At 40.6% G+C, this 21042-nt stretch overlaps 5 protein-coding genes across 5 annotated transcripts; 4 read left to right on the top strand and 1 right to left on the bottom strand.

Annotated features, from left to right (window-relative positions):
- The first annotated feature begins 642 nt into the window (after positions 1 to 642).
- On the top strand, positions 643 to 1645 carry LOC111191802 (trace amine-associated receptor 6-like). Its single transcript, XM_022667802.2, has one exon. The coding sequence runs from the start codon at positions 643 to 645 to the stop codon at positions 1624 to 1626; it is 984 nt and encodes a 327-aa protein (XP_022523523.2). The 3' UTR covers positions 1627 to 1645.
- Positions 1646 to 6331: 4686 nt separating this feature from the next.
- LOC111191800 (trace amine-associated receptor 13c-like) lies at positions 6332 to 7732 on the top strand. Its single transcript, XM_022667798.2, has one exon. It carries the CDS (start codon positions 6368 to 6370, stop codon positions 7352 to 7354), a length of 987 nt encoding a protein of 328 aa, XP_022523519.2. The 5' UTR covers positions 6332 to 6367; the 3' UTR covers positions 7355 to 7732.
- A 1205-nt stretch (positions 7733 to 8937) lies between these two features.
- Positions 8938 to 11817, top strand: LOC103033459 (trace amine-associated receptor 13c-like). The gene has a single exon (XM_049478373.1). The coding sequence runs from the start codon at positions 9001 to 9003 to the stop codon at positions 9985 to 9987; it is 987 nt and encodes a 328-aa protein (XP_049334330.1). The 5' UTR covers positions 8938 to 9000; the 3' UTR covers positions 9988 to 11817.
- Positions 11818 to 13222: 1405 nt separating this feature from the next.
- On the top strand, positions 13223 to 14376 carry LOC103033783 (trace amine-associated receptor 13c-like). The gene has a single exon (XM_015608502.3). It carries the CDS (start codon positions 13393 to 13395, stop codon positions 14374 to 14376), a length of 984 nt encoding a protein of 327 aa, XP_015463988.2. The 5' UTR covers positions 13223 to 13392.
- Positions 14377 to 15037: 661 nt separating this feature from the next.
- Positions 15038 to 20997, bottom strand: LOC125782660 (calphotin-like). Its single transcript, XM_049467399.1, has 5 exons — positions 17803 to 20997; positions 16348 to 16420; positions 15525 to 15666; positions 15376 to 15394; positions 15038 to 15235 (listed from the first exon to the last, which is right to left on the bottom strand). Exons 1-5 carry the CDS (start codon positions 20995 to 20997, stop codon positions 15038 to 15040), a joined length of 3627 nt encoding a protein of 1208 aa, XP_049323356.1.
- Positions 20998 to 21042: the final 45 nt, after the last annotated feature.

The following is a 21042-nucleotide window of genomic DNA, read 5'->3' as shown; positions in this document are numbered from 1 at the left end:
TCCATGTGCGCTAAAAAGTGCCCTTTTCCCCCCCTGAGCACGCCACTGTTTAGAAGTACATATATTTTCTATCAATACACTAAAGTGTAATTTAATACATATTGCTTAAATATACATACATAGGTGTATGTAGATAAAGAGATATTTAATGTGTATTTTCATATGTGAAGTATGAAATTAAAATTATGAAAAAATGTGCATTTTTAAAATCCTATAATTACCACTATTTATCTGTGTAGCAAGACTTCCAGCCTAAACAATTGTGTTACTTTGGCTCTTTTAGAAAGTAATGCATTATGTCCAATGTGCAATGGACATTCAAAACTATAAAGACCAGACCAATACACGTTATGTATGAAAAAAAAAAGCTATATATTCGTTTCTAGTGAACATTTGATTTAATCAGAGACATCACAGCTTAACATACACTCCTACAGACAAACATCTGTATCTGTATACTGTTCTGTTACTAGGGGGTGTGAACATTATGAAATTATATAAACCTCTGATCTGCTCGCTCTGCTCAACCAAACTTCCTTTGGTCATGAAGCTGGATCCTATTATAGTCATAGTGTTGCAAAGAAATCTGATCTAAATTATATATTACAGATTTTTATTACTTTAAATTATCCTTATAGAAGGATGAATATTACTGGGTTTAACCAAACTGATGGGTGTCTTCCTTATGTCTGTTCAGAGAGATCTGTATCTACTGCAGTTTATGTGTTACTGTATATCTGTGCAGCTGCTGTAGTTCTGCTAACAGTGTTTGGAAATCTGCTCATCATTATCTCTGTTTGTCACTTTAAGCAGCTCCACACTCCAACTAACATGCTCATCCTCTCTCTGGCTGTATCAGACTTTCTGGTTGGATCTTTTGTGATGCCGATGTTATTAATCTGGACGATTGAATCGTGTTGGATTTTTAAGAGAGTTTATTGTATTTTTTTTCTTCTGACGTCCTACTTTTTTACAAGCACATCCATTTATAGCATCGCTCTGATTGCTGCTGATCGTTACTTTGCTCTTTCTAATCCATTTATTTACACTGAATCAGTTTCTGTGAACACAATGTGTGTTGTGGTTTTATGTAGCTGGTTTATATTGCTGGTATATATTTTAGCACTCTTATACTTCAATATACCAGTTGTAAAATTATTGATGTGTCCTGGAGACTGCTTTTTATTATTAGATGAGATCTGGTCTCTAGTTGACCTTGTGGTAACATTTGTCTTTCCTTTTACTGTTATAATTGTACTGTATGTTCTCATTTTTATTATTGCCAAAAAACATGCCACTGCTATCAGAGAGCTTAATGCTCAAACACGGACTCAGACATCAGGAAATACATCAGAGTCAGTATCAGAGAGAAAAGCAGCGAGAGCTGTTACTACTTTAATATTTGTGTTTATGGCTTGTTTATTTCCTTATTTTGTTTACACATTGTTAGGAGATTCTGTTGCATTTGAATCACTTCAAGATGTCACAATCTTTCTTTATATTAATTCTGCTATTAATCCTGTTGTTTACGCTTTGTTTTATCCATGGTTTAGGAAGTGTGTTAAATTAACTTTAACACTACAAATATTGAAAACAGATTCTGCACTGATGAATGTGCTTTCATGAAAAGAAATGGGTGTTTATATATTACAGCACTTTATATGAGCACTAGATGATGGGTTTTAGCTCTAAAAGAATTGCAAAGATTTTGTACTGCTTGACATAAACTCTGAAATGAATACATTAATTCTCTGACATTTACACTAAAATGTCTTCAATAGTGCAATTAAATTGTAAAAGTATTACATTACCACACTTCCTGGAGGTAAAGGCAAATTAATGTCTATTTTTGTAGATTGCTATTTTAAAATCTTTATTTTAATTTATATAAACATAATTTAATCACAAATAAAACTGCAGTGGTTAAGGATATCACATGCTGGAACCCATGACTTATCCACTTATCAACTGCCAGTATGTTGCTGGATTCACTGTCTAAAGGAAGAAGAGGGGAAGGCCTAAACTGCACCGAATAGGCATAAGTCAAATAGATGAACTGCTCAAAGAGTTTTGTACATATTTTGCTTAATGGATAAGCAATGTTTGAATCTTGTTATTACAGAATGAACACAGTGAGCCATGTAACACTGCCCTGTACCTGAACTGTTCCTTATTTGAATTTAGCTGTTTTTTCCCCCCAAATAGTGAACAATTTCTTTAGGTGAACCAGCCTACCTGTCAATGATGACCAGGATTGTTGTAAAACTGCAGTTACTGATGGTCAGTAATACAGGCAATGCCCAAATTTGGCAATCAGCATCTTGGGATTTCAAAAGTTACCAACCAGTACACCTAGTGGTGGTGAACAAGATGTTTGCATTGAGCATAGCATTAAGCATATATCTCTAAATCCTGTACAAATCGTGAAGTATCCTCCATGGAAGTGGGCCACCAGTATTTGTGATAGAATGCACCATAATAAGGATGTGTAACTTAGGTTTTTCCAGAAAGACAGTTCTTGGGGGTGATGACCTGTTCTCACTGGATCTCATTATCAGTATATATGTGTTCCAGTTTATTACCATACATACTTTGCCAGGGTTCATACTCACTCCTATAAATTAAATTTCCTGAACATAAAATTCACTTTTCTGGCTTTGAAAAATAACTGATGATCTGAGAGTCTCCTCAGAACTCATTCCACCGAATGGGTGCAGTTTCTGTCCCCAGGGAATTAGGTGTATAAATGTGCACACAAAATAACTTTAAAATATTTAAATAGTTTACTATTAGGCACAGTGCCTTGTACATTGACATAATTGCTAAAGTATTATATGTAATTAGAAACATTGATAAAAACTACTTGGAACAATAGCATTAGTTACCTGTCCTCACTCTCTAAAATCCTTCAGAGATGTTATTGTTTTGCATTGTTGTGTGATTCCAAATCTCATCTATGCTTTAAGATTATTTTTTTCATAATAACTTTATAATATTTAAGTTAATATACACATTTTAGTTGTGTCCCTGGGTTTCACTCAGTCCTGTTACCGTAACACATTACCCCATCTGAAACATCTGGAACATTTTACATGTCACATTTACAACAGGAAGTGACATCAGCAGGTTCTTCTGAAGATCATGCGAAACTAAAATTAAGTTCCCTCATTTTTTTTTTTTTCTATATTTGATCTTATTGTAACTATGACTGAGGAGGTCAATCTCAATGCTCTGTCCTCACACATGAATTAATTCTTTGATCTTATTTGTTTATTTTTAAAATACAATTTTTTGGGAAAATCACTAGAACGTACTTAGTGTCCTCATGCTATTAGCATAGCCGGCATTTAGCTGTTTTTCATGTTTTTGCTCATTCGATGCCAATTCCTGTTATTCAAAACATAAAAAGGAAAAGGAATGAGTGCCAGTAACAGGAGTGAGTGTCATTAACTATAGTGATTTTTTTGTCATAAATATTAATTATTTGACCATTTGGTCAACCTTTTTTTTTTTTTTTTTAAATAAAGACTGTACTTACGTAAAGCTGCCTGAGTTTGTCCAGTGCATGTTTTGAATAGTTAGATGCATGTGTTATTAGATTCAGAGTTGAAAAAAAGATTTAAAAAAATATTTTTTATATATAAGTTTAATTTGGTAGAGCTTCAATAAGCAAATGCCACTGAGTCGGTGGAATGACCCATAAACAATCTAACATTGGTCTGTCATGTCTCTGGGTGCTTCATTCACAAATGCTTGTAAAATAGGAAGAGTACAGGCCAGGCCATATGACATTACCAAGCACTTATTATGCCCTCTAGTGGACACAAACTGTTTTGTTGTACAGCCTCCGCTACAGTCTTTTCCACCACTGGGGGAACAACATGGTATAGCGTCAACATTATGGTTTTATATGTTTTATATTGTTTGTACTAAAATGTATTTGTATTAAACATGTACATCTTCGTATTTTATTATACCTTGTACTGACATTCTGGTCTATAAAGGGGAATCTAAACAAAAATCATAAATTATATATTATTTGAAGGGAGTTTGTCTAAAAGCATTGTGAGTGTAGCGCTTGAGAGTGCATTTCCGGGGCTTGACAGTGCATGTGCACTGTGAAGCCCCTGTTGTACACAGACCCCTCTCAAATAAGGACATTCCCCTAATTAGAGCATGCACACACACACTCTGAGAAGCACTCCATGCCCAAATAAGGACTTTCTCTAATCAGGGCATGCACATACAGCCATCCAGCCCTGATTAGAGATCAGATTCACCTGGGCAGAGTTGCTTAAAAGCACGCTGTTTCTCTCTGCTGTCGCCGAGTATTGGTCGCTCACATGGTCTGTGGTTCCTTGTGGTTCCAGCCTGTTTGCATGTCTACAAAGCGTTCTTATTCCCAAGCATACCTGTCAATTTTTAGATTTAAAAATAAGGGATATTTTCCTCTGTCCGCTTAAAGTCGTCCCACCAGCCCAACGAAGGTTCAGTATCCCTTCCATTTTAAGACAGGTATTTTAAGCAGCTATCAGACAAATCTCATCACAGTTTACATGATTAGCCTACCGTTACATTTCTTTTAGAAAAATCGCTGTATATCCAGATCTGTTTTAACATCAGCTGCTCCAACTAGCTGCCTGAACTCACAGCGACGAGGGGCTTCCCCACACTGACCCCCCTTTGCAAGCTGATTGGCTGTTTCTCCTGAAAGGCGGGACTTTCTCTTTGATCCGGCTCCACGATTGCTTAGGAGACACAGAGCGGTCAGTGCCCTGTCTCTATATCTTTTTATTTTAATATAATACGGGAAATTTACGGGAAAATACTAAAACGGGAGGACGGCGGGAAAGAGGAGTAAAATCCGGTAGTTTCCCGGCCAAAACGGGAGACTTGACAGGTATGTTCCCAAGCCTGTTTCGCCCTAGTTCCTGGTGTTTCCCTGGACTCCTCCCTGCTAAAGTATCCCTGTTTAATTGATTGTGTTTGTTTGCCCAGTTTACTTTTTAGTCTAGCCGTTTTCCTAAGCTCTGCTTAGCAGTTTTCTGTTTGCCATTTTCTAGTCTAGTGCCCCATTGTTTTTCCCCATTCCCCATACTACTTCCTGGTTATATTGTTTTGGCAGTTTCACTTATTCCTTGTTTCTTTAGTTCTTGTTTCTTTTGGCCCAGTCCAGATTGCTTTGTCAGTTTTTATATTTGTTTCCTATTTTGCCCAACTTTAGTGTGTTGCTCTATTCAGCTTTATTATTGTAGTTTTGTTGTTTATTTTTAATTAAATTCTACTGCTTCGTTTTTACATCTCAGCAGTGTCTCTTATTTCCTTTTTTGCCTGTTAAGTCAGGCATGACAAAAGGTGTATGGCATTTTGGTGTGTGGTTCTTTGATTTTCGAAGTTCTATCTCTATAATTCCTTGATATCCCTATATGAATCATAATTCAATACAAATACAAAAAATCCCACAGCCTCTTATATACAAACATGCAGTTAAACGTGAAGAGTTCCTTCACCTACGACATAGAACATTGTGTAAATGTAAAATGCATCTTTTTCGCTTTGGATCATTGTCCTGCTGCAGAACCCAAGTACGCCTGAGCTTGAGGTCACAAACACAAACACGTAGCCTGACGTTTTCCTACAGGATTGTCTGGTAAACAGCAAAATCCCTGATTCCATTTTTTGTCCAGGCCATGAATCAGCAAAGCAGCCCCAGACCATCACACTACCACCACCATGTTTTACATTGAGTATGATGTTCCTTTTCTAAAATTATGTGGAGACAGCCTTTAGCTATGGATTATCAAGATATTTTTGGCAAATGTGAGATGGGCCGTTGTGTTCTTTTTTTGACAGCAGTGTTTTTGCCTTACAACTCTGCCAATGAGACCATTTTACCAGTCTCTTTCTTATTATTGCATTATTAAGTTCTTCAAATTTAAAGTCGTTCTAGGTTCCTTTTTGACCTCCTGGATGAGTTGCCCATGCCCTTTTGTAAAAGTTTGGTCAGCCGGTCACTCCTGGGAAGGTTCTATTTAAGTGATTAGGTATCCAGATATTTTTTAAAACACTAACGTTTGCCGTGCTAGGCATAGCTGTCACTGATACAGTAGCTTTTCTTTACTGTTAGAGCAGCCAAAATTAATTTAATTTTGAACAGTTCTGTATGTCCAAACCCCTTTGTGGTCTACCCAGCAGTGTATGACATCATGTAATGAGCTGTGATTCAAGTAGGGTGGCGTGTGCAGTTTTAGAATCCTATAAATAGCAGAGTTGTTGAATCAGGCCACAATACCTTTAACTATTCACAGTATAACGGGTCGTATGTGTTACTCTTTTTCAGACTGTACAAAGGATTAAATCAGGATTAATGAATCATACAGAGGTTAACCAAACCGATCAATGCCTGCAGTTTGTCTGTCCAGAGAGATCTGTATCTACTGCAGTTTATGTGTTTCTGTATATCTGTGCAGCTGCTGTAGTTCTGTTAACAGTGTTTGGAAATCTGCTCATCATTATCTGTGTTTGTCACTTTAAGCAGCTCCACACTCCAACTAACATGCTCATCCTCTCTCTGGCTGTATCAGACTTTCTGGTTGGAGCTCTCGTGATTCCTGTATCGTTAATATGGATGATTGAATCATGTTGGATGTTTAATGCACTTTTCTGTAAATGTTCTATAGTGGCCTCCTATTTTCTCACCACCACATCTATATTTAATGTTGCACTTATTTCAGCTGATCGGTATTTTGCTCTCTCTAATCCATTTCTCTACACTGATACTGTCTCTGTGAGAACCATGTGTATTGTAGTGTTATGTAACTGGTTTATATTGTTGGCGTATAATGTAGCACTTCAGTATTTCAATGGACACTTTGCGGATCTAGTGATGTGTCCTGGTCACTGTTTTCTGGTGCTGGATGAAATTTGGTCTCTAGTTGATCTTCTATTGACATTTGCTCTCCCCTGTTCTGTTATTATAATACTGTATGGTTTAGTTTTTGTTATTGTAAAGAAACATGCCACCGCTATCAGAGAGCTTAATACTGTGACCAGGACTCAGACAAAAAACGTGACAGACTCGATGAAATCAGAGAGAAAAGCTGCAAAAGTACTGGGCATCTTAGTGTCAGTGTTTTTAGCTTGTTTATTTCCATACTTTATTTATACTGTGTTGGGTAATGTAATAGAAATCGAAGTAGGAAACTTTCAGAAAGTCTTGATGTTGGTTTATCTTAATTCTACTATTAATCCAGTTATTTATGCTTTGTTTTATCCTTGGTTTAGAAAATGTGTTAAAATAACATTAACTCTTCAAATATTCAACACAGATTCTGCACTGATGCATGTCCTTTAATTAACCGTGAACATTTTATTATTGGGACATTTTCATTTCATTTTATTTTTCAAATCATTTTTATGTGGTTATATTACATAGCATTTAAAATATATGCATGACATTTTAACCAGAGGATTCAGCTTTTAAGTAAAATCCCAGTATGGTTATTAAACTTCCACACTAACAAATCTTTAAATGTATAATAAAAAGACCTTATTTAACTTTATTTAATTAATAAAAAAAAATTATTGTTTTTTTTTTGTGCACAGAACTTACTGTATTTTAAACATCCAAAACTGGCAGATTGCATGAGAAAATACAGTGTTATTAAGCCATTTAGAATGTTTGTCATAATCCTGAACATCATTACAAAACTGAGTGAATTGTAAAGAAACTGGAAAATAAAGTATTCTTTTTACACATGCAAATATATTTTAATACACTGTGCTGTGAAAAGATATTTGCCATCCTACAGATTTCTTTTTTTTTTTATATATATTATCAGATTTACATTTTTCAGATCAACAAACACATTTTAATATTAGACAGAGAGAATATGAGTGAATATACAAAGCATTATTATTTTTTTTAATTACTTCATTTATTAAGGGCAAAATCTATTCAGACCATGTTGGCCCTTTGTGAAAAATATTTGCCCCCTAAACCTAATAACTAGGTTTTTCCACCCTTAGCGGCATCATTTACAATCAAATTTTACTGATATTTGGCAATGAGTCTTTTACATCTTAAGGAATTTTGGTCCACTCTTTGTTTTGGTCCAGAGAATTGGACAGTTTTTGAACATGAACAGTCAGAGGTGGACCTGCTGTTGTGCTTTGGATCATTGTCCTGCTGCAGAACCCAACTACACCTAAACTTAAGATCACAAACCGGTGACAAAACATTGTCCTTCAGGATTGTCTGTAGAAAATCACTCCTGGGAAGGTTCACCAGTGTTCCATGTTTTTTTTTTCCATTTGTGAATAAAAGCTCTCACTGTGGTCCACTGGATTCCCAAAACCTTAGAAATGCCCTTTTTTTTTTTTTTTACTTTTCCAAACTGACAGATCATTAATGATTTTTGTGATGTGGACATCACCCTAGGAGTGATGTGGGAAGAGAGAGCACCACCCACCAACCCAGAGGGAGCAGGGCCAATGTTGCTCCCTCTGAGTGCCGGCAGCTTAATGGAAAAGCTGTATGAGCGGGGGTTCAAACCTGCAACCTCCCACTCATAGTGCCAGAGCTTTAGACCGCTGGACCTCTCGGCCCCCAGATATATGATAATTTAACCCAGATGTGTAAATTTACAAGCACAGCGCATGATGCATTATAATCACAATTAATAATGCAAAATAAGCATATCTTTAATGTGTTATACATGTTTATAAATATGTATAGCCATGATTATAATGTTTGTAATTACATGCTAAGTTAAATTCTTTCTGAATATGAATAATATGGTGGGTGGAGGCTTTTCCATGCTCCACCCATAACTGCATATGTATTATGTTGTAACTGAAACTAATTAACATGTGGTGCCTCTGAGCTTTTTAAATGTCAGAGCTGCTGGCTGTTCATCTTGTGATTGTTTTGTTTGCGGGGATAGATTATATAGAGATTTATTACATTGTTTATTTAAGAACACTTTAACAGCTGGATTCATGAATTATACAGAGGTTAACCAAACTGACTACTGCCTGCAGTTTGCCTGTCCAGAGAGATCTGTATCTGCTGTGTATGTGTTACTGTATGTATCTGCAGCTGCTGTAGTTCTGTTAACAGTGTTTGGAAATCTGCTCATCATTATCTCTGTTTGTCACTTCAAGCAGCTCCACACTCCAACTAACATGCTCATCCTCTCTCTGGCTGTATCAGACTTTCTGGTTGGAGCTCTAGTGATCCCAATATCATTAATATGGACAATTGAAACATGTTGGATATTTAGTAGAGAGTTTTGTATTTATTTAATACTAACCTCGTATTTCCTTACAAGCACATCTATATATAATGTCGCTCTGATCGCTGTTGATCGGTATTTTGCTCTTTCTAACCCATTTCTCTACACTAACAAAGCCTCTGTGAACAAAATATGCTTTGTGGTTGTTTGTGATTGGTGTGTATTGTTCTTCTATAATTTAGGCGTGCATTATTTTAATAGAAACTTTAAAAGTTTAGTGATGTGTCCTGGAGACTGCTTTCTTGTTTTGGATGAAATTTGGTCTCTGGTTGATCTTCTATTCATTTTTGTTTTTCCCTGTTCTGTTATAATTATACTGTATGGTTTAGTTTTTGTTCTTGTAAGGAAACATGCCACCGCTATCAGAGATCTCAATGTTCATACTAAGACTCAGACATCAAAGAATGCAACAGAGTCCATGAAATCTGAGAGAAAAGCAGCAAAATCACTTGGAATAGTAGTTTGTGGTTTTTTGGCTTGTTTATTCCCATATTTTATTTACAGTCTTTTGGGCAAAGCCATTGCAGTTGAAGTAGAATCATTTCAGAAAGTGCTGATCCTTGTTTATTTAAATTCTACTATTAATCCAGTTATTTACGCTTTGTTTTACCCTTGGTTTAGAAAGTGTGTCAAACTGGTGTTAACATTTCAAATATTCAAAAGAAATTCTGCATTGATAAAAGTTGTTTAATACATATTTGTACACTGTTTTCTGTTTTGAGGCTTGCAGGTAAAGTTGCAAATGTAACAAAAATTTGTTGGTGTATGTCATATTAATGTCTGTATGAAATCAACTATACACATATAGTTTGCTGCACTGTCACATACCAGGCAACTTAACCCCTTAACAGACCAGGATTTTTGTCTGCCTGACATTACACCACTAAATCTTGAGGATTTCTATTCAAGCATTACATAAAAAGCTTTCATGCCTGATAAGGAACATTAATGTCAAGCATAATTGTAATTGTAATAGAATATATAAAAAAATGTTTAAGTGAATAAGTAAATCTGCTCTCAATGTCAAAACATAATGAAAAAAATCATAAAATTGTCCCTTTCATGAACTTAATTTTAAAATCAATATTTTCCTAAATACAAATCAAACAGTTCATGTCCTCCAGACCTTTAGTTTTGTTATGTTTGTCTGGTTTTTGCGTCTATTTTCAAACATGCAGAATTTTGGTTGATTCCTGTTACTGATCTGGAATTATTAAGTGAAGTAGAGAGAAAACAGACAGCTTTTCCAAGTGTCCTGTAGCAGATTTTAAAACCCTCAACATTTTCAGAATGTAAATAAATTATTTTACTGCACAAAATAAGGGTTTCATATCACCTAAACCCAAAGCCTGTATACAGGACAAGGCATTTTAAGGGGTTAAACAATCATGCATTCTGTGTTGCTACAAAAGGTGACAATATAATAGCTGAGCACTGCATTACAATTCATGTTCTGTAGATTCAGTGCTTTCTATTGCTGTGTGGAGTCTGGTGTCCTACTCATACTAAGTGTTCTAGTTTTTGTTATTAAAAAAAAAACAGTCACTGCTATTTGAGAACTTAAATAAATAGAATGAACTCTAAACTTTAGAACAGAAAATGTAAGCACAGACATGAGTTATATATCAGTATATACAGTCCAGTTTCTAACATTTTTAAATAACACATTATTTCACACCTGAACAGCATTTTTAACATAAATTTTTACAAGCTCAAGAGTAATTATGTGTCTACATGTGATATATTCCCTTTTCATTACTTGACAAATTAAAGAAGTAAAATGCCTGAAAGTAATTCCAATTGCCCAGTTTGCCTTTGGTTATCAAATCAAATTTATTTGTATAGCACTTTTTACTACTGATGTTGTCACAAAGTAGCTTTACAGAAATGTGATCACAGGACAGAGAATCAGGCAAAACATTAAACATAAAAAATACATTCAGAATCCCCAGTGAGCACAGAGGGAAAGGAACAATTCTCTGAAAGAGGAAGAAACCTAGGCTTACATATATAAGGGGGGAAACATCCTACCACTGGTCAAACAGCTTTAAATTAAATTTAAAAAGTTATATTCAGATGAAAGCAGTTAGAGTAAATTTGAATGTTATTTGTAGTGGAGAGTGGCAACTAGTCCGAGGTCTGTTGCAAAACTGGATGATGGGCAGCTGATCTGTGGTGGGTGATGGGAAGGCTGAGTTCCAGAAACTTCCACCGGTCTGGCCGGACAGGAGACAGGAGGACCTGAGGGTCCAACATCCATCGGTATCGGACTGAACAGGAGGGCACTCAGTTACTCGGAGGTTACCATTCAGGAAAACTTTTATTACAACCACAATCTTAAAAACAGTATGGACAGTATGGAATTTTTTTGCAGACAGTATTAACCCAATATATTTCATGTTTTGTCTGCTTTTGTCAACTTTTTATTTATTAATAAACGTCCATTACTGTATTTCACACCTAAACCACATTCCAAAGAAGATTTAGTATGGGGCACTGTAGGGCTTGTTACGAGGTAAAAAAAAAAAAAGTGATTTCAAACAGATGACGTCAACAGGTCTTAAAACGATTTGGTACTAAAGCAGTTTCCATTAAGAGTCCTTAAAGAGCAAAGATGGGCAAAACATTAATGGAATGTTTAAAAACAATGAGTCTCAATAACAGATATAAAGCCTTTGCATATTTCTTTCTTCCCCAGTGCATCATATCATTAAAACATTTCAAGAATCATGAGGAATGTCATTGTGTAAAAGGGCAAGAGCAAAAGCTCCCTCAGACAGCACTGCATAAAGGTCTGTCATTCAGTAAGTCCTTTCAGTATTGCAGAACTGGATGAGATGTGTTTCGAATCAAATATGTAAAGGACCATCCAGACTGTTCTCAGCAACAAATGCAAAAGCCAGGGTCTGTCATAAAGGAAGACCCCAGTGTTTGGTGATGTCCATGGGTTGCCTGCCAAAATATAAAAAAAATAAAAAAATGTATGGTAAAGTTAATTTGTTCAAATACTTTTGAGCCCCTAAAATGAGAAGGCTTTGTAGAATTCCTAATCAAATCATAATCCTTTATAGAATATTTTTGTTCAACCCCTTGAATTAAACCTAAAAATCAACACTTCAGTTCCATTTCTTTTTTAAAATTTCAAATCCAGTGTTGTCATGCAGAGCCCAAATCAAGAGGATTGATATTTATGAGCCCTACTAAACATCTTCCATTAATTTGCTTCTGTCACTGTATAAATACTGTATACTGTGTACTAGGAGCTGCGCTATCTGTCATTTTTACTAGTTTTTCTAAAAACTAGTCATTTTGTCATAACTTCTATAGCAAATAGCAAATCCTACAGCAAAAAGAAACTTTGGAGGTTACAATGTTTTGCTCTTTTTTATTAGTGCAGACTAATGCTGATTGAAAACCACAACAAATATGTCAAATCATATTCCAGATAACAGCTAAACATTAATTAAATGTCCACATTCAGTGCTTCTGTGGCTACACTTTTAAAGAGGAAAATAAATGCATAAATTGCTAAGGTAACACTGCACAGGTGACCTTACATCTTGGTTCTCAGTGGATATTTATACATTGGACAAAAGTGATAGGCACAGTGTAATATTCCATAAAAAGTGTTCTACTTGTGCAGTCCACAAGATCCTCATTGTCCTTTACAACATCATCACAGCTCCATAGTGCAACATATTAATAGATCAATAGTAAGTTATCTCATTGTCTGGAAAATCTGAAAGACACTACATTAATAAAATATCTTATGTTTTTTGCTCAATTACAGCATTAGATTTGAGGGGAAAAATCTATAAATAATCTTGTAAATAACAATATTACTTTTCATAAGTGCTGCATTATGTGAAATCATATAAAATGCATTTCAAGCACATACATGCCAGTTTTTCCATGCTCCACCCACTATTGAATATACATCACGTTGTCATTAATACATTAACATGGACCACCTCTGAGCTTTATAAATGAAAGAGCTGCCAGCTGCTTATCTCGTAAATGTTTTGATTAAGGGGATGGAGTAGAGAGATTATATGATTGAAATAATTTGTTTAAGAACATTTTAACATCTGGATTAATGAATTATACAGAGGTTAACCAAACTGATCAATGCCTGCAGTTTGCCTGTCCAGAGAGATCTGTATCCGCTGTGTATGTATTACTGTATGTCTCTGCTGCTGCTGTAGTTCTGTTAACAGTGTTTGGAAATCTGCTCATCATTATCTCTGTTTGTCACTTTAAGCAGCTCCACACTCCAACTAACATGCTCATCCTCTCTCTGGCTGTATCAGACTTTCTGGTTGGAGCTCTAGTGATCCCAATGTTATTAATATGGACAATTGAAACATGTTGGATTTTTAATGCAGAATTTTGTCTCTGTTACATGTTAAGCTCTTATTTTCTTACAAGCATATCGATACATAATGTCGCTCTGATCGCTGTTGATCGGTATTTTGCTCTCTCTAATCCATTTCTGTACACTAACAAAGTGTCTGTGAGAACATTATGCATTGTGGTTGTATGCGATTGGTGTGTGATGTTCTTCTATAATTTAGTAGCTCACTATTTCAGCAGAAACTTCAAAAGTTTAGTAATGTGTCCTGGAGACTGCTACCTTGCTTTGGATGAGAATTGGTCTTTGGTTGATAATCTAATTATTTTTGTCATCCCATGTTCTCTAATTATCATTCTGTATAGTCTAGTTTTTGTTCTCGTAAGAAAACATGCTGTTGCTATCAGAGAGCTTAATGTGAACACAAAGACTCAAACATCACATAAAACTATCTCAATGCAATCTGAAAGAAAAGCTGCAAAAGTACTGGGAATAGTTGTGTCTGTGTTTTTGGCTTGTTTATTTCCATACTCTATTTACAGTTCATTGGGCAAGGCCATTGAAGTTAAAGTAGAATTATTTCAGAAAGTGCTGATCCTTGTTTATTTGAATTCTACTGTCAATCCAATTATTTATGCTTTGTTTTACCCATGGTTTAGGAAGTGTGTCAAACTTGTTTTAACACTTCAAATCTTTAAACAAGATTGTACTTTAATTAAAGTTATGTAACATCAATATTATTTCTTAACGCTTTTGACTTTATTAAATGTTTACATTGAACATTAAATATGTAAATTTTACTTAAATATTGTTTTATTATTAAAGTAATTATGCATCTACAAACAATAAATGAAATCAAGTATTGGTATGAGCTTGAAGTCTCAGGTATTTATCTAACTCAAACCTTCACTTATTATGTTGTTGGCATGGCATGCAATGCCACAAACATCTTTGATAAACTATGGAGGTGATGTCCCAAGCAAGGTTATTGCTGGTTAATTCAAGATTATAGAGTCTGACTTATTTATCATTCATAACATATTGTGTGACATGTTAGAACAATCAAAGAATTTTCAAAAATGTATTTTCTATATGAGTGTATATCCAATCAAAATTATTTGTATGGCACTTTTTACAACTGATGTTGTCACAAACATTCATGGTCAGACAGCTTCAAGTCTCATTTATATTAGTGTTTTTAATATGTATTGTTCTTGTAAAGTGTTAGTGCGGTGTGTTCCCTAGGTGGGGTTTGAGAGTCTTACAGCTTCTAAAAATGAAGTTTATTGTCTTGTTGTTTTGCACTTGATGCTCTGCAGCCTTCTGTCTGAGTGGAGGCAGGACAAAAAGCATAACCTTAAATGTGCAGGGGGGGTGGCGCGGGCACGCGCTATAAGCGCCATGATGGTGGCCTGTGTCCTCTAGGGGTGTCTCCAGAAGTCCTTAAGCCTGCAGCACGGTGACAATGTGGCAGGATCCTAGATGTGGCAGGCAGGAACCCATGACCCTTCTTCAGGCCTGTAGCCTTCCCAGTCAATGAGGTACTGGGTACTTCCCTGTACTCAATGATTATCCAGCAAGCAGTGAACTGTGTACACAGAGGCAATAATTATGAGTGGTGGAAGTAGGGGCCCTGCTCCTGGGGCATGAGCACCACACAGGAATGGTTTCAAACCCAAGTTTAGGCGCATCCACATATTCTGTTGCAAGTGCAGGCAGTTGACTCACATAGTCTGACTGTTCAATTCTAGATAAAAGCCAGAAGATACATTTATGATGGCCCCCATGAGCTGGCAGAAAGCCTTTCAGAATCTGCTGATAAACTGGGTCTGAATGTGGTCAGACACCATGTCATTTGGCACCCCATGAACCCATACCTCATGTTGGAGAAGAGTGTCTGCTGTCTTCTTGGCAGACGTTTGGGCAGTGCCATAAACTTACAGTCCTTGGAGAAGTGGTCTACAATGACCACGATGACAGTGTTGCCCTTAGTTGGGGACAAACCCATTACAAAGTCCACTGAAATGTGAAACGTTTATGGACACTTTTGAATGGATTCCTATGGGGAAATGTCCAAGCCTAAAAACGTCCATTATACAAAAACATATGATGTATCATCTCAAAAAGCACAAGCAGACTAATCAGGTATAGGTCACACAATTTAGGAAAATTCTGTGTTTCTATGTCAAAAGGGGGGAGGGAGTGAATAAATGTTAAGCGCAAAACAACCAGTATATTACGAACAACAGTAACCTGGCTTTTCCAAGCCAACTTAATGAACTTTAAGGCACATTGGTGGATCGCATATTATTTGTATATTTATAAATGATCCTATCCCAAACAGCTGGTGTGGCAAGGCTCTAAAAAGACTGGGACATTCCTGACCAGTCGGCAAGTTGGAATGAGTCTTTTGCCAGGAATCCAGCATTGTCAGCACCTGTATGGGAACTGTACCACCTCTCTCTCCAAAACTGGAACAAACTTAGCATGGATTTTCAAGAGTTGAGTTGCTTAGCCTGGTGCATATAGGCCAGGTTCTTGTGGTCAGTCCACACCACAAATAGTTACTTGGCCTCCTCCAACCAATGTCTCTACTTCTCTAGAAGTAGGGTATATAACAACCAGTAGCTCCCTGTCCACAATGCTAAAGTTGTGTTCAGCGTGTGTGTAGTTAGCACAGGGTTGAGCTTTTTGTTGCACCCTCGGCTTTGGGAGGGCCTCCCAAAGGGTTGTGGGCTCCAGCATGGTGACCCATTGTACTTGACCAATAATCCTGCAGGTGGGGGTCCACAGAGAACAGGTGAAACTATACTTCACCCAAGCTACCCACCTGAAGCTGATGCTCGGGTACCCCTGGATGGAACTCCACAACCCATGGATAGATTAATCAACTCGCTCAGCCTACGCTGGGCCCATTTTGTTGGTTAAAGCACAAAGAAGCAAACGCTCAGGTGATTCCACCAAAGGAGTCACCCATACCACATTTAGAGTCCCGGGACCTCTGTGAGCTGTTCCGAACAAAACAGTCCATGCTCCAGCCAGGGCTGGAGTTTTTTGTTGGGAAAAAATATGATCGACTGCGTCCCTGCATTAATTACAGGGGACTGAACACTATCACTGTGAAGGATTGTTACCCCCTTTCATTAATGCAGACAGCTTTTGTGGAACTGCAGCAGGCCTCAATTTTCAATGTTTCCAAAGACACCCTTTGCATGGATCCAGCCAAGATCAAGGCTGTCAAAGACTGGCTGTGCCCAGGTCCAGTCTTTCTTGGGGTTTGCCGCTTTGTGCGTCAGTTTAGCACAGTGGCTACACCTCTGTGTGTTTTACCCTAACAGAGCTTCGGGTGGTGAAGTCGGGTGGTGAAGAATAAGCGCACTGGATCAAAGGGGCCAGACATCCATTTTTGGTGTAGTGTCATGCCTGACGCTGTGAGTCTGCTAGCTCTAGTCCCTGTTTGCCCCAAAGACTAATTCCCAGCATGCTCCATCCATGAACTACAATGACTCTGCTGAGCATGTGACTCTGTCACGCTTTTCTTCCCCAGTCTACTAATTGGACAATTACTTGATTATATTTACTACAATGTCAGGATGTGCAGCAAGGAGGACACGAGGCAGATGTAACGCTGGTAATTTATTTACAACTGAAGGTTACAACAGGACTGCTAGAATAAACATGGAATGAACTAACAAAACAGAAAACAAAGAAACAGCAACTTCACTGGACATGAGACTGGACATAGGACGAAGACATAGATGACATAGATAGAACAAGCTGGCACTGCAGCGGTAACTGGAGCCGCTATCACTGTAGCAGGAGCGGTAACAGGAGCCACTATCACTGGAGCAGGAGCAGCAACAGGAGCCACGATCACTGCAGCAGGAGTGGTGACAGGAGCCACTATCACTGGAGGTGACTTACTGGAGCAGGAGCAGCAACATGAGCCACGATCACTGGAGCAGGAGTGGTGACAGGAGCCAATATTGCTGGAGCAGGAGCGGTGACAGGAGCCACGATCACTGGAGCAGGAGTGGTAACAGGAGCCACTATCACTGGAGCAGGAACGGTAACAGGAGCTGCTATCACTGGAAAAGCAGCGGTAACAGGAGCCGCAATCACTGGAGCAGGAGCGGTGACAGGAGCCACGATCACTGGAGCAGGAGTGGTAACAGGAGCCACTATCACTGGAGCAGGAGCAGCAACATGAGCCACGATCACTGGAGCAGAAGTGGTGACAGGAGCCAATATTGCTGGAGCAGGAGCGGTGACAGGAGCCACGATCACTGGAGCAGGAGTGGTAACAGGAGCCACGATCACTGGAGCAGGAATGGTAACAGGAGCCACTATTACTGGAGCAGGAGCGGTAACAGGAGCCACTACCACTGGAGCAGGAGCGGTGACAGGAGCTGCTAGCACTGGAGCAGGAGTGGCAACAGGAGCTGCGATCACTGGAGCAGAAGTGGTGACAGGAGCCACTATCACTGGAGCAGAAGCGGCAACAGGAGCCGCAATCACTGGAGCAGGAGCGGCAAAAGGAGCCGCTAGCACTGGAGCAGGAGTGGCAATAGGAGCCACTATCACTGGAGCAGGAGCGGTGACAGGAGCTGCAATCACTGAAGCAGGAGCGGTGACAGGAGCTGCTAGCACTGGAGCAGGAGTGGCAACAGGAGCCGCGATCACTGGAGTAGGAGTGGTGACAGGAGCTGCTAGCACTGGAGCAGGAGTGGCAATAGGAGCCGCTATCACTGGAGCAGGAGTGGCAAATGGAGCCACTATCACTGGAGCAGGAGTGGCAAATGGAGCCACTATCAATGGAGCAGGAGCAGCAACAGGAGCCGCGATCACTGGAGCAGGAGTAATGACAGGTGCTGCGATCACTGGAGCAGGAGTGGTAAAAGGAGCCACTATCACTGGAGCTGGAGTGGCAACAGGAGCCACTATCACTGGAGCAGGAACGGTCACAGGAGCCACGATCTCTGGAGCAGGAGTGGTAACAGGAGCCACTATCACTGGAGCAGGAACGGTAACAGGAGCTGCTATCACTGGAAAAGGAGCGGTAACAGGAGCCGCAATCACTGGAGCAGGAGTGGTGACAGGAGCTGCGAGCACTGGAGCAGGAGTGGCAACAGGAGCCAAGATCACCGGAGCAGGAATGGTATCAGGAGCCACGATCTCTGGAGCAGGAATGGTAACAGGAGCCACTTTCAATGGAGCAGGAGCAGCAACAGGAGCCGCTATCACTGGAGCAGGAGCGACGACAGAAGCCGTGATCGCAGGAGCAGTGACAGGAGCCGCAATCACTGGGGCAGGAGCGGTGACAGGAGCCGCGATCACAGGAGCAGGAGCGGTGACAGAAGCCGCGATCAGTGGACCAGGAGCGGTGACAGGAGCTGCGATCATTGGAGCAGGAGTGGCAACAGGAACCGCGATCACTGGAGCAGGAGCGGTGACAGAAGCCGCGATCACTGGAGCAGGAGTGGTGACAGGAGCCGCGATCACTGGAGCAGGAGCGGTGACAGGATCCGCGATCACTGGAGCAGGAACAGTAATGGGAGCTGCTAGCACTGGAGCAGGAGCGGCAACAGGAGCCGCAATCACTGGAGCAGGAGTGGCAACAGGAACCGCGATCACTGGAGCAGGAGCGGTGACAGAAGCCGCGATCACTGGAGCAGGAGTGGTGACAGGAGCCGCGATCACTGGAGCAGGAGCTGTGACAGGAGCCGTTATCACTGGAGCAGGAGCAGTCACAAAAGCCGTGATCACTGGAGCAGGAGCGGTAACAGGAGCCACTATCACTGGAGCAAGAGTGGTGACAGGAGCCACTATCACTGGAGCAGGAGCAGCAACATGAGCCACGATCACTGGAGCAGGAGTGGTGACAGGAGCCACTATTGCTGGAGCAGGAGCGGTGACAGGAGCCACGATCACTGGAGCAGGAGTGGTAACAGGAGCCACGATGACTGGAGCAGGAACGGTAACAGGAGCTGCTATCACTGGAAAAGGAGCGGTAACAGGAGCCGCAATCACTGGAGCAGGAGCGGTGACAGGAGCTGCGAGCACTGGAGCAGGAGTGGCAACAGGAGCCACGATCACCAGAGCAGGAATGGTATCAAGAGCCACGATCACTGGAGCAGGAATGGTAACAGGAGCCACTATTACTGGAGCAGGAGTGGTAACAGGAGCCACTACCACTAGAGCAGGAGCGTTGACAGGAGCTGCTAGCACTGGAGCAGGAGTGGCAACAGGAGCTGCGATCACTGGAGCAGAAGCGGTGACAGGAGCCTCTATCACTGGAGCAGAAGCGGCAACAGGAGCCGCAATCACTGGAGCAGGAGCGGCAAAAGGAGCCGCTAGCACTGGAGCAGGAGTGGCAATAGGAGCTGCTATCACTGGAGCAGGAGTGGTGACAGGAGCCACGATCACTGAAGCAGGAGCGGTGACAGGAGCTGCTAGCACTGGAGCAGGAGTGGCAACAGGAGCCGCCATCACTGGAGCAGGAGCGGCAACAGGAGCCACTATAACTGGAGCAGGAGTGGTGACAGGAGCTGCTAGCACTGGAGCAGGAGCGGCAACAGGAGCCACTTTCAATGGAGCAGGAGCAGCAACAGGAGTCGCTATCACTGGAGCAGGAGCGGCGACAGAAGCCGTGATCACTGGAGCAGGAGCAGTGACAGGAGCCGCGATCACTGGGGCAGGAGCGGTGTCAGGAGCCGCGATCACTGGAGCAGGAGCGGTGACAGAAGCTGCGATCAGTGGAGCAGGAGCGGTGACAGGAGCTGCGATCACTGGAGTAGGAGTGGCAACAGGAACCGCGATCACTGGAGCAGGAGCGGTGACAGAAGCCGCGATCACTGGAGCAGGAGCGGTGACAGGAGCCGCGATCACTGGAGCAGGAGCGGTGACAGGAGCCGTTATCACTGGAGCAGGAGCGGTCACAAAAGCCGTGATCACTGGAGCAGGAGCGGTGACAGGAGCCGTTATTACTGGAGCAGGAGTGGTCACAAAAGCCGCGATCACTGGAGCAGGAGCGGTCACAAAAGCCGCGATCACTGGAGCAGGAGAGGTGACAGGAGCCGTGATTACTGGAGCAGGAGCGGTGACAGGAGCCGCGATCACTGGAGCAGGAGCGGTGACAGGAGCCACGATCACTGGAGCAGGAGCGGTGACAGGAGCCACTATCACTGGAGCAGGAGCGGTGACAGGAGCCACGATCACTGGAGCAGGAGCGGTGACAGGGGCCACTATCACTGGAGCAGAAATGGTAACAGGAGCTGCTAGCACTGGAGCAGGAGTGGCAACAGGAGCCGCGATCACTGGAGCAGAAGCGGCAACAGGAGCCACAATCATTGGAGCAGGAGTGGCAACAGGAGCCACGATCACCGGAGCTGGAAT

Source organism: Astyanax mexicanus, chromosome 1, assembly GCF_023375975.1.
Source record: "Astyanax mexicanus isolate ESR-SI-001 chromosome 1, AstMex3_surface, whole genome shotgun sequence".
NCBI lineage: Eukaryota > Metazoa > Chordata > Actinopteri > Characiformes > Acestrorhamphidae > Astyanax > Astyanax mexicanus.
Note: the sequence above shows the minus strand (reverse complement) of the source record. Positions and strands in the feature narration are given on the sequence as shown.

What these genes read in the sequence shown, in the direction of transcription:
- LOC111191802 (XM_022667802.2), top strand. Translation starts at nt 643, where the DNA reads ATGAATATTACTGGGTTTAACCAAACTGATGGGTGTCTTCCTTATGTC.
- LOC111191800 (XM_022667798.2), top strand. Translation starts at nt 6,368, where the DNA reads ATGAATCATACAGAGGTTAACCAAACCGATCAATGCCTGCAGTTTGTC.
- LOC103033459 (XM_049478373.1), top strand. Translation starts at nt 9,001, where the DNA reads ATGAATTATACAGAGGTTAACCAAACTGACTACTGCCTGCAGTTTGCC.
- LOC103033783 (XM_015608502.3), top strand. Translation starts at nt 13,393, where the DNA reads ATGAATTATACAGAGGTTAACCAAACTGATCAATGCCTGCAGTTTGCC.
- LOC125782660 (XM_049467399.1), bottom strand. Translation starts at nt 20,997, where the DNA reads ATGATTGTGGCTCCTGTTGCCGCTTCTGCTCCAGTGATCGCGGCTCCT. An exon ending in CTGTTACCACTCCTGCTCCA is followed by an intron (nt 16,421 to 17,802) that starts GTGATCGTGGCT and finishes CCCCACCTGCAG; the next exon opens with GATTATTGGTCAAGTACAAT. An exon ending in AGGCCCTCCCAAAGCCGAGG is followed by an intron (nt 15,667 to 16,347) that starts GTGCAACAAAAA and finishes TTCACATTTCAG; the next exon opens with TGGACTTTGTAATGGGTTTG.